Here is a 15766-nt window from a genome sequence, read left to right on the forward strand (position 1 = left end):
AACCAATTTTTTCTTGGCCCCCAGTCTAAATACAGAGTCCTGCGCTCCCTGTACAGTCTTATCTGTAGAAGAACGAGTGCGCATTGGGCCGACTAACCACCAACGCACAAAGACTAATGTCGAGGGAATTAATAAATAATGCTCTGGCTGTCCCACAAGCACACCACTGTATAATCAAACACACCACAGTGTAAATCACACACACAGGCACAGGCACAGGCACAGGCACACACACACACACACACACACACACACACACACACACACACACACACACACACACACACACACACACACACACACACCACAGTGTAATGCACAGGAACAATCAAAGGGGCCACTTACTGAGGGAACAGTCTATCCTGATACAATCTGGTGAGAGACAGAGTGAGATGGCGAAGAGTAAAAAAGGAAACAAAGGAGAGAAGCACAGCGTAAAAAAGAGGAGAACATTTCACATCCTTCAAGCTACATTCTGCAGAGAGCTAAACAGTGTAAAGAGAAACCCACCATCCGGGGACAAGCCTGGGAGACGAAAACGCCACTTTTCCTCGCTACAGTTATCACCGTAAAACGCCTGATATCGTGGACCACGGGGGCAGCTACAGGTTAATTAGCTCCTATCATACTTAGCATGAGGAGATAGTGACTCCACCAGTGAGTTCTGTTTATTGCTTACACTCAAAACCATGCCTCAGAGGAAAAATGGCGCTTTGCACGTCCTCAGCCACAGTCATCTACTACAATGACATCCAAACACCAAAATCATCTGGATTTTACTATTATTGTTATCATTTAAATTTGTGTATATTTTGATTATTTATTAAATAATTATTAGTACTATGCCATTAGTGACTGAAAGGTCATAAGACCGATGTCACGTGACTGGGAATCATGTGACTGAGAGGTCATGTGACTGAGGAGTGCTCTCAAGCTGTCAACCATCACAGAGCAGTGGATGCAGACAGCCAGGGACCAGATATCTAGCTAAACCTTTGTGAGTGGGAGAGTTGTGTGTGTATTTGTGTGCCTCCAAATGTCTGTATAATATTAATGCATTTTTAAGTGTATGTGTATGTGTTTTTGTGTGTGTGTGTGTGTGTGTGTGTGTGTGTGTGTGTGTGTGCATTGTGCCCACATGTGTTTGCTTTTATGTTTGTGTGTGTGTGTGTGTGTGTGTGTGTGTTTGTGTGTGTGTTTGCGTGTGTGCATGCGTGCGTGTGTGTTTGCCTATGTGTGATATTTGTGTGTGTGTGTGTGCATGTGTCTGAGTGGTTGGATAATTGTGGACGTTTGTGTATATGTGTTTGTGTTGTTGCTGGTGTTATTAAAGTTAGGCCGCTGTCTGGCTTTTATAACAACAACAAGAACCCATAGAAGTGTCACTACGAGGTATGTAATTTAAACCAGGGAGATGAGGACATAACGACCGCCTGGTAACTACATGATTACAGCTCTGGTCTCTGACTCCCTTCTCCTGGCGCTGCAGACGAGCCTTTGAAGGGTTGGAAGAGGTGAGATGGGAGAGATGGTTAGAGAGGGAAGAGATGGTTAGAGGGTAGAGATGGTTAGAGAGGGAAGATATGGTTAGAGATGGTTAGAGGGTAGAGATGGTTAGAGAGGGGAGAGAGGGTAGAGATGGCTATAGGGTAGAGATGGTTAGAGAGGCGAGAGGGTTAGAGAGGGGAGAGATGGTAGAGAGGGAAGAGATGGTTAGAGATGGTTATAGGGTAGAGATAGTTAGAAAGGGTAGAGATGGTTAGAAAGGGTAGAGATGGTTAGAGAGGGTAGAGATGGTTAGAGGGTAGAGATGGTTAGAGAGGGTAGAGATGGTTAGAGGGTAGAGATGGTTAGAGGGTAGAGATGGTTAGAGGTTAGAGATGGTTAGAGGGTATAGAGATGGTTAGAGGGTAGAGATGGTTAGAGAGGGTAGAGATGGTTAGAGAGGGTAGAGATGGTTAGAGAGGGGAGAGAGGGTAGAGATGGCTATAGGGTAGAGATGGTTAGAGAGGCGAGAGGGTTAGAGAGGGGAGAGATGGTAGAGAGGGAAGAGATGGTTAGAGATGGTTATAGGGTAGAGATAGTTAGAAAGGGTAGAGATGGTTAGAAAGGGTAGAGATGGTTAGAGAGGGTAGAGATGGTTAGAGGGTAGAGATGGTTAGAGAGGGTAGAGATGGTTAGAGGGTAGAGATGGTTAGAGGGTAGAGATGGTTAGAGAGGGTAGAGATGGTTAGAGGGTAGAGATGGTTAGAGGTTAGAGATGGTTAGAGGGTATAGAGATGGTTAGAGGGTAGAGATGGTTAGAGAGGGTAGAGATGGTTAGAGAGGGTAGAGATGGTTAGAGAGGGTACAGATGGTTTGAGAGGGTAGAGATGGTTAGAGAGGGTACAGATGGTTAGAGAGGGTAGAGATGGTTAGAGAGGGTAGAGATGGTTAGAGGGTAGAGATGGTTAGAGGGTAGAGATGGTTAGAGGTAAGAGATGGTTAGAGGGTATAGAGATGGTTAGAGGGTAGAGATGGTTAGAGAGGGTAGAGATGGTTAGAGAGGGTAGAGATGGTTAGAGAGGGTAGAGATGGTTAGAGAGGGTAGAGATGGTTAGAGAGGGTAGAGATGGTTAGAGAGGGTAGAGATGGTTTGAGAGGGTAGAGATGGTTAGAGGAAGTTTGATGGTTAGAGACCGAGGAGAAGGTTAGAGATGGTTAAGATGGTAAGAGATGTTAGAGATGGCTATTTATGGTTCGAGAGGGCAGAGATGGTTAGAGATTGTCATTAGGTTAGGGAGGGGTTAGGTTAAGAAATAGTTAGAAATGATCAGCGGTGGTTAAGAATGATCAGAGATAGTAGAGTTAGTTGTTAGTTAAATGAGCAGAGATAGAGAGGGAGCTAAAGAAAGGGAGAAAGAGAGAGAGTAAAGGGGGAGTGAGGGGGGGCAGGGGTTGGAGATGGAGGTGAATGTATAATTTAAAAGAGGAAGGGAATGAAGTAGAGGCGAACAACATCCATACGCTCAAAGAAGCAGTCCTCCACCTGAGCTCCATCACCCGAGGTGTCTGCACCTGCTGTCGTCTTGAAAAACGTTAACAAATGAAATATATACACTAAATATATACATCCCACGCTTCCCACATAGGTCATAAAGATTTTAGAGATGCGTCTATTTGTGTGTGTTTATTTGCGGCACTAAATGTGTATATTTTGTGGCCGTATATTTTTTGTTCATGCATGTTTCGTCAGAACGGTACAGTTTTTGGAAATAAGATACACATATTTATCATCCCTATTTCCTCTTATCGCCGGTGACGTACAATTCTAGCGCAATCGATCGCAATTTCATGTTGTCCACAAAATGCCCTCAATAATAGATACACTCTGAGTCGTGTTTTCCATGATTTCTGGGGTTTGCGTGATGAAAGTCGACGGAGGATGTGGAAAGCTGTTTTATTTTTCATGATACCAGGAGATGGACGGGGTGGCGTCGGTGACTGGGAAGCGTCCTAGATACCAGAGCCACACTGGGATACACGGAGGACGCAAAGGCTCTCAACTCAAATGGGAACCCTCCCCGGCAGAGGTCCCCATGAGGGTGTGAAATAAAAAGGCACCGCCGGCCGTCCTGCATGAAATATTCAGACACGACGTGGATTTATTTTGTTAAAGTTCTTAAAGAATAAATAAAGTTGTCGGGGATAACCAACTGGCACGTCTCCTTCACAAAGGATGCTCTTGTGGTTTTCGAAGAGTTTCCTACTTGCAAATCCTATTAATATTTTTTTATCTATTTAAATGACTAATGTTCTATCATAGATTTAAATATGCAAAGGGTAAAAAGAATTCAAAATGTCAGCAAATGTTCTATTGACACTCGCAAAATAAAAGTTATCAAATTCAGTTCCCTGATGCTTTGAGGTTCAAACTGCTTGTGGATGCTCTATTGTTCCAAAGAAAAATATTTTAACTAGTTTCTAGGATGCCTATCACGTCAAGTCGATCAAGACACAGCAAAAGGTGATATCAAAAACCTCTCCAGATGGACGGTGGGACCCGGATGCTTCTTTGAGCAGGTGTCGCTCGGAGATAAGGTGATGGAGTCAATGGAGGGGAAACCAGGGAACCGTCGCAGGCTAGCGGACACAAACCTCAACGGTGGATGCACCACCACCACCACCACCACCACCACCACTACCAATCCACATTCTCAACCCCCCCCACAGCACTACCACCAGCTGCTGCTGCTGCCGGTAGCGACCGTCACCACGACGACCACTACCACCGCAACAGCCGAAGCAGCAGCGGCGGCGGCGGCGGCGGCGGCAGCATCGCGCAGCATCAGCACCAGCATTACCCAGGTTGACCGTGAGCTTCACCCGGCCCCCGTCCAGCTCCAGACGGAGGGTGTCGGCCGACTCCTGGGAGGTGGTGGCCACCAGCAGGCCGTAGGCCCGCTGGGACATGAAGCGCAGGGACAGGTCCTCCGCCTCCGTGTGCAGCGCCTGCGGGAGCACCACCTTCAGGTACATGCTGCCGTCGTAGCTCAGCACCGTCGCCTCTGCCGTCGCCGCGGTTCAGGGGGAGAGGGGGGAAGAAGAGAGGAAAATAGTAACAACTTGTAAGAAAGGTATCAATTTACCTGCAGGGCTCAATTACAGCACGCATGGGAGGAGGAGGAGGAGGAGTGGGGCGGGGTGCGATATGTTTGTGTGATAGAGACGATATTTTCATTTCAGTTTATCTTTGAGTTATGATAATGTTTTATTCTTTTTTTTTTGTGGTGCGATTGCAATTTTTTCCGGACGCACCAGATGGCAGAATAATGCCTGGAGCAACAGAAGATGATGTGGAAGACACCGATGGTGGCAGCCATCTCTTTTTATACAGAAAGACTCATCACATCATTCTTCTGGTATATACATATGAATAGGTCCCTATATGCTGCTCTCATACAGCATCCACATCAAGGGTCACGTCCGTGAGAAAAAACCTTGTTAATTAAGAGCCATGGAAATGCTAAATTGATTTCTAATGGCGGAACTATTCACTGGCAAATCATCAGCTCCTTCCTTCAGTCGGAGTGCATTGTTAGGCCAACTAACCGAGGGTACACTCATATCCTCTCTGAATAGCACGAAGTGATTAGGAAAAATCTACCATTTTAATAACCACAACCTAGAGAGAGAGAGAGAGAGAGAGAGAGAGAGAGAGAGAGAGAGAGAGAGAGAGAGAGAGAGAGAGAGAGAGAGAGAGAGAGAGAGAGGGGGGGGGAGAGTCAGAGAAAGACAGAGAGAGCGAGAGCGACAGGGAGAGAGAGCGAGAGAGCGAAACTGATAGAGAGACAAAGAAAGACAGTGAGAGAGAGAGGGAGAGAGAGAGACAGAAGCCCCAATTACACTGAGATCCCAAAATATTGCCGTATAGCACACTATTCTTTTTTTACCTTTAAGGCTTGACGTAATGCCACCCCCGTAAGTGCTCCTACGAAGCACGCTGGCCTTCTGGAATCACAGGCGTCACGTGTTACACAACACCGCTAGCGCCCTGGTGACGTATAGAGTACACATCGCTTCGAGACCAAACAGGGGGAACTGACCGTTGATTAATACCACTCTAAAGACCAAAGCCAAGACGCTGTGCATCGTACACAACGTGTTGAAGCGCAACGTTGGCGGATTGGGGCCAGAGACGCGTTGGTGCGATCAGAAATACGGCGCAGGAGAAATCGACGAGAAGCAGGGAGCCGCAGACGTTCACTTCATCAAAACGTCACACCACCTTTTGTCCCAGGCTCCTGCTAACTGATGTTGATTCGGCTCTGTTGTTACTACCTCTTAATGGCGGAACAACAATGACCCCCCCCCCCCCCCCCCCTATTCCGTGTTAGTTTGTTTTATGCTGGAAGTAAGGGAGAATAATGCTGCAACATTCCGGACACAGAGCGAGAGAGAGACAGAGACACAGATCCAGAGAGATGGCAATCTAGAGAGAGAGAGAGACACAGAGAGCGATCTAGAGAGATAGAGAGAGTCGAGAGTCGAGAGTCGAGAGACAGAGACAGAGACAGAGACAGAGACAGAGAGAGAGAGAGAGAGAGAGAGAGAGAGAGAGAGATCCGATCTCGGTCCCAGTTGTCTCCGTGGGCGGGTCTCACCGGTCTCACAGCTCGCTCCGAGGTACCCTGTGCCGTTGCACTCGCAGATGTGCCGGTTCCAGCCCTCTCGGCAGTGGCCTCCGTTGAGGCAGGTGTCCTTGGCGCACTGGACATGGGTCTCCTTGGTGCACAGGCCGCTGACGCCCGCCGCGCCCTGGACCTCCGCCAGCTTGCGCAGGTCCCGGCTCTGGCCGTCGATGAAAAGGTCCCTCACGCAGCCCACGTAGCCCAGGTTGAGGGAGGCCGTCCACACCTCCGGAGGCAGGGACATCAAGCCCTGCTGGCTCTGGCCCGGCTGGCCCGGGCCCTGGCTCTGCAGGCGTTCTTCAGGGAGACCCCCCAGGTACATGTCCCCGTCCAGATCGAGGATCTCACTGCCTTCGTTGGCCGCGAAGGGGAGGCTGAGGCTGTTGACCGAGATGAACCCTGGTAGGGGAGAGGGACGATAGGGAGGGGAGAGGGGAGGGAGGGAGGGGAGAGCGACGATAAGGAGGGGAGAGGGGAGGAAGGGAGGGGAGAGGGGAGGAAGGGAGGGGAGAGGGGAGGAGGGGAGAGGGGAGGAAGGGAGGGGAGTGGGGAGGAAGGGAGGGGAGAGGGGAGGAAGGGAGGGGAGAGGGACAATAGGGAGGGGAGAGGGGAGGGAGGGAGGGAGGGGAGAGGGGAGGAAGGGAGGGGAGAGGGAAGATAGGGAGGGGAGAGGGGAGGAAGAGGGAAGATAGGGAGGGGAGAGGGGAGGGAGGGAGGGAGGGAGGGGTGAGGGGAGGGAGGCAGGGGAGAGGGAAGATAAAGAGGGGAGAGGGGAGGGAGGGAGGGGAGAGGGAAGATAGGGAGAGGGGAGGGAGGGGAGAGGGAAGGCAGGGAGAGGAGAGTGGAGGGAGAGAGGGGAGAGGGAAGATAGGGAGAGGAGAGGTGAGGCAGGGAGGGAGGGAAGAGGGGAGGGAAGGAGGAAGAGAGGTTGGGAGGGAGGGGAGGGAGGCAGGTTGGGGGGGAGGAACGGCAGGGGGGAGGGGAGGGAGTTGGAGGGAAGGCAAGAGCGAGGGAGTGCATATACATTAATTTGCATTGCAATACAAAGTAAGGGGAACAGGTGTGAGCGTGGGTTGTAATAGAATTCAAGGTGAAGGGATGAAGTAGCAGTCATACAGTGAATAAGTGTGGGAGAGGCTGTTGTTGGTTTATTCAACAGTGTGGATTTAGAGTTCTCCCAAAGAAAGAATAACGGAAGAATGATTTTGTGAAATATGAGCGAGGTGAGGTTTTCTGTAAAATGTGAGAGTCAAACTCATTCCACCAGCAGCAAAGCAACTCATTAAAATAGACAAATCGACCAGGGTTTTAACATTGTTACCTGCTTCAGAAAAAAAGGAAATAGCAGCATGTGAGGTTATTATTAGGTGGCTATCCTAATATGGGCATGTCATTTTACAACAGGAAGTGGTGGACTGCATAATTAGCCATTTTAGAAGAAGGGTAAAGGCTCTTCTGAAAATGTCACACATATATTATAGGGACCAAAAATAACACTACTTAATTAACCGAGAACACATGTGTTGAATATGCACGAATGTTAATGAATATGCGTGCTTTGTGCCACAATGGGAATGAGTTAGAATCTGAGAAGTTTAGCGCAGACACAGAGGGTTTAGCATTGCCACTAGAAGCAGAAGGGCTGGTCCAGGTTCAATTCTTTATCCTCACAATATTTTTTTGAACAGACCGTTTTTATATTAGAACAATCAAATTGAGGTAAAAACCTTTTCAAAGTCGAATGTCTGATATCATTCCTCAAACCCCGTGTCCATATTTCAAATTAAATAATATAAAATGTCACATGATAATAATTTGGATATCATTACTCCCAATATTTTCATCAGCTCCATGGCAATTACAGTTTTTCTCAGTCGCTTTGTTACATTTCTCAGATCAGAATTGAAACTCTCAAAACTGCCTGTTCAATCTTCACATCATTGTGTCACTTGTGCACATCAAAGAAGCAATTTCTCATTTCTTTGAACACGTTGCAAATGCTTTGGTACATTCATGCAAATGATTATGTACAATTCTCTGCTCTTTCCTACATTATCAATTGCTTATGTCATGTTGATCAAAATGTATTGTAATGGGTCTCTTGAATAGTCTCATCCCCACAACATTAAGGCATTAGTTCATTGCATAAGTCTTTACATGCAAAATGGTTGAACAAGTTGTCATAACGCAAGTTATGAACAAGTTGTCATAACATATGTTAAGCATATTTATATACATTTGTTTCCATTAGACTTTTTTTCTAAATCCGTCCTGAATTGAAATTACTACCAGGTGAATCTTGACCCTCTCTAAAGAAGGGAAATGTGTGAAGTGTTAGATCAACCAACGATCAACCAGTTTACTGAAATAGCTCAAAGGTGCATCTCCTGAACCATGAACTGGCAAGTATATATATAGTTGGAGCACAACAAAATGTTACATCGTCTGACAATGGAAGGACAAGGAATTGGACAGGGTCAACAGCCAGAGAGAAGAGGAAGAGGAAGAGGAGTGAGGCTGCGTGAGAATGTGAATTTGTGGCCCAACAGACCGGAATGTCAGGAGGTGTAGGAAGACTGCACTGTAATTCCTACAGCAATGCATGTACAGTTTACCCTAAGGAGATTTTCCTATGTTCACATTTCTAGCAATGACATGGTCTGTCAAAAAAAATATAAAAAAAAGCGTAAATGTGAATCTGGTCCAGTCTCTTGCAATCAATCTCCCACAAACACTAAGGTGTAACTTACAATTTACAATAATTGTCTTAAAAACTTTAGCCATAGTTTACATCAGAACATCCCTCCAGAGTACACTGTTATATTGACAACATGACTAAGCAATTTGACTGTCTTATCCGTACACAATGACACAAGGACTTGTCCGTACACAATGACACAAGGAATTGTGATGGCACTGACATGTTCATTGACACAGATATTTACTTTTGAGAAACTAACTAAGGATTTTGAGCAAGAGAATGGCTTTTGCATGAAATCCATGGTGTTTTGCTATTTGTACGAATTGTTTTGAGAAATGCACTTACTGTTTTGCAAATTTCAATTCTGATCTGAGAAATGTACCAACGCGACTGAGAAAAACGGTAAAACTATAAAAAAAAAACATGTACAGTGATAAAATAATGATTCAATGTTGCAAAATAATTCAATGTTGTGTGCCTCTGTTGTTTATGATCTAGCATTGGTATTCTCCACGACACGCAACAAAAGACTCTGAAACACTGCGAGTGCCCCAGCCCAGCAGGCAGGGAGCCATCATATCACTCATCATGGAGGCCCATCACAGCCACTTTAAGAGCTTCTATCTCCCCACCAGGTGTGACGTTGGCCAGCCATTACAGGCCATTTCAGAAAGGACCCCAAAGCGACATCACACGTGGCAGTGTCCCCGCAGATGTATGACGGGCAGATCAATCCTAGCAGGCCGCTCGGTGGACTGTAACAACTGGTAGGCTCTGATCTACCCATCCTATATCTGGGGGGGGGACACTGTATGAAGGAGTCTGAAAGGCTTTGTAATGGCTGTTCAACATAGATGGATAGATAAACAGAAGCCGACAGACGGATAGATGGATAGCCGGATAGACGGATAGACAGATCAACAGACGGAAAGGTATACAGGTAGATGGATAGACCGATGGAAAGACAGACGGATAGATGGATAAACGGATAAACAGATCGACAGAAAGATATACAGAGAGACGGATAGATAGATCGTCAGACGGACGGATAGACGGATAGACAGATCGACAGACACACAGATATACGGATAGACCGATAGAAAGATAGACAGATAGACAGACTGACAGAAAGACAGACAGACGGCCAGATGGACAGACGGATATACGGACAGACGGATATACGGACAGACAGTTATACGGACAGACAGATATACGGATAGACAGATAGACAGATAGACAGTTAGACTGATAGACAGATAGACGGATAGACGGATAGACGGATAGACGGATAGACGGATAGACGGATAGACGGATAGACGGATAGACAGATAGACAGATAGACAGATAGACAGATAGACAGATAGGCCGCATGTTTAAACACAGAGGTGCATGTTTAAACACAGTACCTAAGTTACCGTGCACACAATGTAACCATATGCAATAAGACCCATACCCTAACCCTAAACCTAACCCACCCACACATACAGACACAGAGAACACAAGCACAACATCACACCTGGTGGTGAAACAGGGAACCCCTGCTTTTAAGGGTTAGTGTAGCATGAGAGCTTCCACTAACAGCTAACAACAATGGGATCCGAACAGTCGTGACAGTGATAAGGTTAAAGAGAAAATGGACAAAACCCACGTGACACTAGCTTGAGACAAGGTGCACAGCCGGTAGAAAACTGCCACTCTGGAAATCCATAAATCCATCCAAGAGTTAACAGAGGATTCCCCCGTGTAACCGCTTCATACCTGTTAGTTAGGAATAACACGGTAGTCCTCCTAAACACATGAGAACCGTTCTTCGTTTACAAAGACCCTACAAATGAAAGAAACCAAAGCGAGGCAGCGGGCCTACCTTTGCGGCCATCCCGCTGGAAGTCCACGTGGCACCACTCGCCGTCCGTCAGCCGGAGGGCGCTGGCCTTCATCTTGATGCTGCCGGAGCCCATGTCCATCAGCAGGTACAGGAAGCCGTCCAGGAGCTCCATGGAGAAGTAGTCTGCGCGGGGCTTGCGGTCGGGGGCCGACGCCCTCTGGCTGCCCTGGCCGAACAGCAGCAGGCCGCTGGGCTCGGTGGAGCGGAAGTCGAAGGAGATGGCGCCGGTCCTCTTGGTGTTCCAGCGCGGCAGCGTCAGGAAGGCGGCGGGCGCGTCGAAGGACACGGGCTCCAGGGCCTCCACGTCGTCGCAGCGGAAGGCCAGGTCCCCGTGGATCCCCACCTTGGGGTGCCGCTGCTCGGCCAGCCGCGACAGCTCCAGCCGGAACTCGTTGTTCTTGTACACCACCTGCAGGGAAACGGGGCGGGGCGCAGGTGAGGCGGGAGAGGGGCAGACGGGCGGGGCACGTGGGCAGGGGGTACGGCCAGAGAGGAAGGGGGGCACGTGGATGGGGGGGTAGGGCCAGAGAGGAAGGGGGGCACACGAGAGGGACATCCGGCAGGAGATGAACCAGCGGTTTCCCCCCCGTCCTGATAGGAACGGATGCTCAGTCGGGAAGCTGCTAAACGCCGTGGCTAACACACTGGAAAACGACCGTGTGACATGACTGAGGGGGAAAAAAAGAAATGGGAATCGGGCTTATGACTACCGTGTGACACACATCTCCGGCCAAACGGCGGCCGGAGATGGTTTGAAGCAGCCTCAGCTTGAACCTTTTTCATTTTTTCAAAATATTAGATTTCATTGTCAAACAGTGCGCCGACACCTGCCTCGAGAGGATAAAAGTAAGTGGCATAATTAGAGCAGCCAGCAGGCCTGCGCTCACGTGACCGGCCGGCAGCGGCTCCCAATCAATAAGTCCAGTGAGAGAACGCTAAATCACTCGCACACGGGGGAAACGCAATAGTTCCCTCGCTCGGCCGCATGCAAAACCGCACACTGCGTCCGTTTCACCTTTTAGAACAACGGGAAACCTAATTGTAGAGGAGTTTACCCTCTGAGGAGGCGTCCTAAATACATTCAATATATTTACATGCATAGAGAAACGCAGGAGTCACCAGGGGTCGGACCCAACAGATGTAGAAATATTTCTACATTTATATTCAATTTGACCAATACAGGAGTATGAAGGCATACAACAGAAGGTGAGAAGCAATTAAATAAGGGACACAGAAAATAGAGAAAGTATAGAATGTATGTGTGAAACATAAGGCACAGAGGCCCGATCAGACCCTCTGTCAAATTAAATCTGGCCCGCACAGCCATTTGAGTTTTTAATTAATCTGAGCTCTTTTAACTCTTATACCCTAACTACAAGTCCCAGCAAGCACTGCAAACGTGTTCCTCTACGCGGGTGCTGAGTGCTGAGTTGCTGCAACCCCCTCCCCCTCGCGCCCACACAAAAGCGCAGGCGGTAGCTCTGCGAGGTCTGAGGAAGCATACGCAGGGTATCAGGCCCACCCACTGTTCCAGCTGCACCGTTGACTTTGTATTAGGGGCGACCAAACTGCCCGGACCCATTCAGTCAGACTCCCTGGATCTCTACTGGCAACGTTGTCAACTAAAGCAGCCGCTGAGGCAGCCACGCCATCAACCGGGAACCGCCATGCAGACAACTGCAAATAGCAGTTGGAAGGTGTCCGACAGGCCTTCTGGTTGGAGACTCATGTCACACACTAAATCAAATATTCATGGCTGCTTTATAAAAAGGGACTGTTTCACTTTGTCCCTGTAAAGATAATGATTACCTTCTTGTTTAATCGTTTTTTTTTTTATTATTAATTACAAGGTCTACTTACTGTATCTCCACAGGTGGGATTCATTATGAGTATAAATACTCTCATAATGCTTTATAACAGCAATGGCCCTCATAGCTGTTATAAAGCTTGTATCACATGATAAGAGCTTTTTAATTTTTGCTTCTGTATGTATCAGAATCAATGCTCTGTATGATGCAGAATTTTGCATCATATATCAATTAGTTTAATAATTTCTTTCTTCTTTGTTTTTACAATCGTAAAACATTTCATGATTGATTTATAAAGACGAGATAAGTCTGTAGCGTATCCGCTGTAACTCATCATCTCTAAGTGCTGTGTTTTTACAGCGATCTGTTGAGATTGGAATAATCTTCAGTCTTAATGATATATTTACCAAGATGATGTAGATTAACAGGGTCACAAGGCAGAGATTCATGCATCCTATTTGACAAACACTTTTTAGCGCACTTCTAGCCAAAGGGAATTGCAGTGAAAACTGGTAATTAATTAGGAGTTAGGGTTATATTAGAGCAATCTGGCTCATTGACAAATACACTAGGGACAACTGGGTTCAAACCCAGGACCTTTCTGCCGGGAGTCAACCTTACTAACCACAACTAAGCTATCAAGTCACTTGAAGAAATTAGAAGCAGCTTATTCATAAAAATCATCAACAACAATATACAACCCTGCATAAATTGACGTTTACACTTTGTGAAAGTTAAAAGCTGATTAGAGATATCCCAAGTGAAGAGAGATGATCAAAAGTAATGCTACTAATATAATTAGAAAATAGCAAGATCTTGTTTCAAATAGGTTTGTTTGGAAGTGGAGACTCGATCATTTGATGCAATAGAATCCATTTAATCTTTTCATGGAAATATAAACTGAATTATAATCCAATATTACACATTAGGGATGGTTCACAAATATGGTGTCGGAGAATGACAATTCCACTAAATATAATTTGTAACAACTTGATATTTAGAACCAGATAAGACATCTTCCAATTCATACTGGGCCTGTTTTTCAAGCAATTTCCTGAAGTAATTTGATGATTTCTTATACTCTGCCCACAAATGGAGAAATATGGGCAGGGTGCTGAGCGCTGACCTTGCAATCAAAAAAGAGAACCACTGAATCCGACCACTAATTTCCCAGCAGACGGAGGTATTATTTCTCAATGTAGCAACGTGGAGGATTCAATTGAGGCACATGGATATCCTTCACTTTAGGAGGGATGGTATGTAAAATAATTATAAAAAAAACAATACAAAAAATAATATATAATAATACAAGGGATAATTTTTTTTGGAAATACAATAAAATCATAACAAGCAAACTGTTGCATTGCTATTCAATATTTCAGAACTCTGAATCATTTTGGTCCATTTCTGTACCTCATCTACCTACCAGACCTACAACTTCTATTTTATTTACAGCATACTGTCCAGCCCAACTAGAAGAGAGATGAAGGAGGCGTTCAATTACTACGTGCATACCCTGCGGCAATCATTGGCTTTTCTACCAACACCAATGATATGAGCAATGAGCAGGGTGTTTAAACTTTGATATCAGCATGAAGATGAAATATATTCTTGTTTTGCAATAACTATTCAATCCATGTATGAATATGAGAGGAAGCATACATTAGTTATGCATGACATTCACCCACATTACTAAGGCACGTCGAACTATAATCCATTCTGAAAATGAACCGTTAGAACTAGACTCATACAGTCTATTTCGAGGGTTAGGGTACAAACTAGTATTGCACATTAAAGCTAAGGTATCTTTGGGGAAAACATCCAGAGTACTAAGATTTTGAAAGTACAAAACCCAAAAATGATTGTTTACTTTTCGGTTGTTTACTGCTCCCACCACAGCCACTCCTCAACACATGACTAGGTAGGTAGACAGACAGGGAGGCCATACAACTATTTCATTCTGGCTGATGGTTGGACAGGCTTATGACAGGCCTGCGACATCCACAGATCAGATCTTTCGATTATTAAAAAAATATGACAAATAATGCTTTTCAATAATTTGTCCTACCCTAGTATAAGGTTAAATGCTGCTAACTCTGCTGTACTACACTGCTCCTCCTAGGCCCTACTCTCCTCATGCAGATTAACAATTGAACTCTTTTGTTAGTTTGTAGAAGGCTAACCAGCAGAGAAAGTGAGCCAGTCCATTTAACCTTTGCTAGTTTAATGAATGTGCGGTTACTCTCTTGTGTTCATGTTGAAGTCAGCTAGTTCTGTGAACCTCAGCTAATTAGGGGGACTTCCCATGCCACCTCTCCTATTGCCATTCTCTTCTGAAGCAGGCAAACAAATTGAGAAAGTTAGCTAGCTTAGTGAACCTTAGCTCGTTAGTAGCATAGCTAGATAGCTAGTTATGGTGCTAACAGTGCTCACTCTCCTGTGCTTTTGCGAAGCAGGCTAACCAGGAGAAATGTTTCAATGTTTAGTGAACTCCCGTGCTGTCTTATGCTTGTCTGAAGCAGGCTTAACAACAGCATGGAGCAGCTGCTGTAATGTCACGTCCAATGCCTCACTTCTGAATGTCAGAGGAGCCAAACTGCTGATTAGGGATTACACAAGACAAAGGGAAGGGCGCCAGCCAACTCACACCATTGGTGCTAAAATGTCAAGAGTCAACATCATCAGCCTCTTGTCCTTGGCATGGGAAACTGTTTGGAAACACTGGATAACTGGCCGAGAGCAAATTGTTAGAACGCAGGCCCTTAAAATGGTAAGATTGTGAAACTCATTTGTTAGAAACGCGACAAACATCCGTCAGCTCTTAGTGACGTAAACGCTCAGTGGGAATATCAATTTCTTGTCTCTTAAAGGTGGAGGGATGTCCTGATTGGTCAAAAGTGAGCGAGAATTTCGGGCAATCAGGGCATCTTTGCCCTGATTGGTTTAATTAATCCATAATTTGCCTGTCAATCAAACGACAGAGAATCGTAGGGAGACGGTATAAAGATACGGGAGAGGTCTCTCTCTCTACCTACAGCGGCTTTACTATATCCAAATGGTTCCTGTGCCTTAAGCAGCGCTGCTGTCACGTGCAGCACTAGCCGGTGCTGATTAGCTAATCAGTCCCGCTCATCAGTCATGTCTTATTATCTTGAGGGACTTTTTTCTTATCCTGCTCGTGTTACAGCTCTGCCTTGACTGT

The 15766-nt window shown here is 46.1% G+C and overlaps 2 protein-coding genes across 2 annotated transcripts in view; one reads left to right on the top strand and one right to left on the bottom strand.

The window, feature by feature from the left end:
* The window catches only part of nherf4b (NHERF family PDZ scaffold protein 4b), a 205643-nt gene extending 202774 nt beyond the window's left edge, over positions 1 to 2869 (top strand). The window contains exon 11 of the transcript XR_009526627.1: positions 2859 to 2869. The gene's annotated coding sequence lies outside the window, so the exon portion shown is untranslated. The remainder of the gene's footprint in view (positions 1 to 2858) is intronic.
* The window catches only part of nrxn2a (neurexin 2a), a 91920-nt gene that overhangs the window by 41328 nt on the left and 34826 nt on the right, over positions 1 to 15766 (bottom strand). The window contains exons 8-11 of the mRNA XM_060056227.1: positions 10736 to 11165; positions 6144 to 6569; positions 4344 to 4547; positions 346 to 372 (exon numbers count right to left, since the gene is read on the bottom strand). Coding sequence (XP_059912210.1) covers positions 346 to 372; positions 4344 to 4547; positions 6144 to 6569; positions 10736 to 11165 — 1087 coding nt within the window. The remainder of the gene's footprint in view (positions 1 to 345; positions 373 to 4343; positions 4548 to 6143; positions 6570 to 10735; positions 11166 to 15766) is intronic.

Source organism: Gadus macrocephalus, chromosome 7 (assembly GCF_031168955.1).
Source record: "Gadus macrocephalus chromosome 7, ASM3116895v1".
Classification (NCBI taxonomy): domain Eukaryota; kingdom Metazoa; phylum Chordata; class Actinopteri; order Gadiformes; family Gadidae; genus Gadus; species Gadus macrocephalus.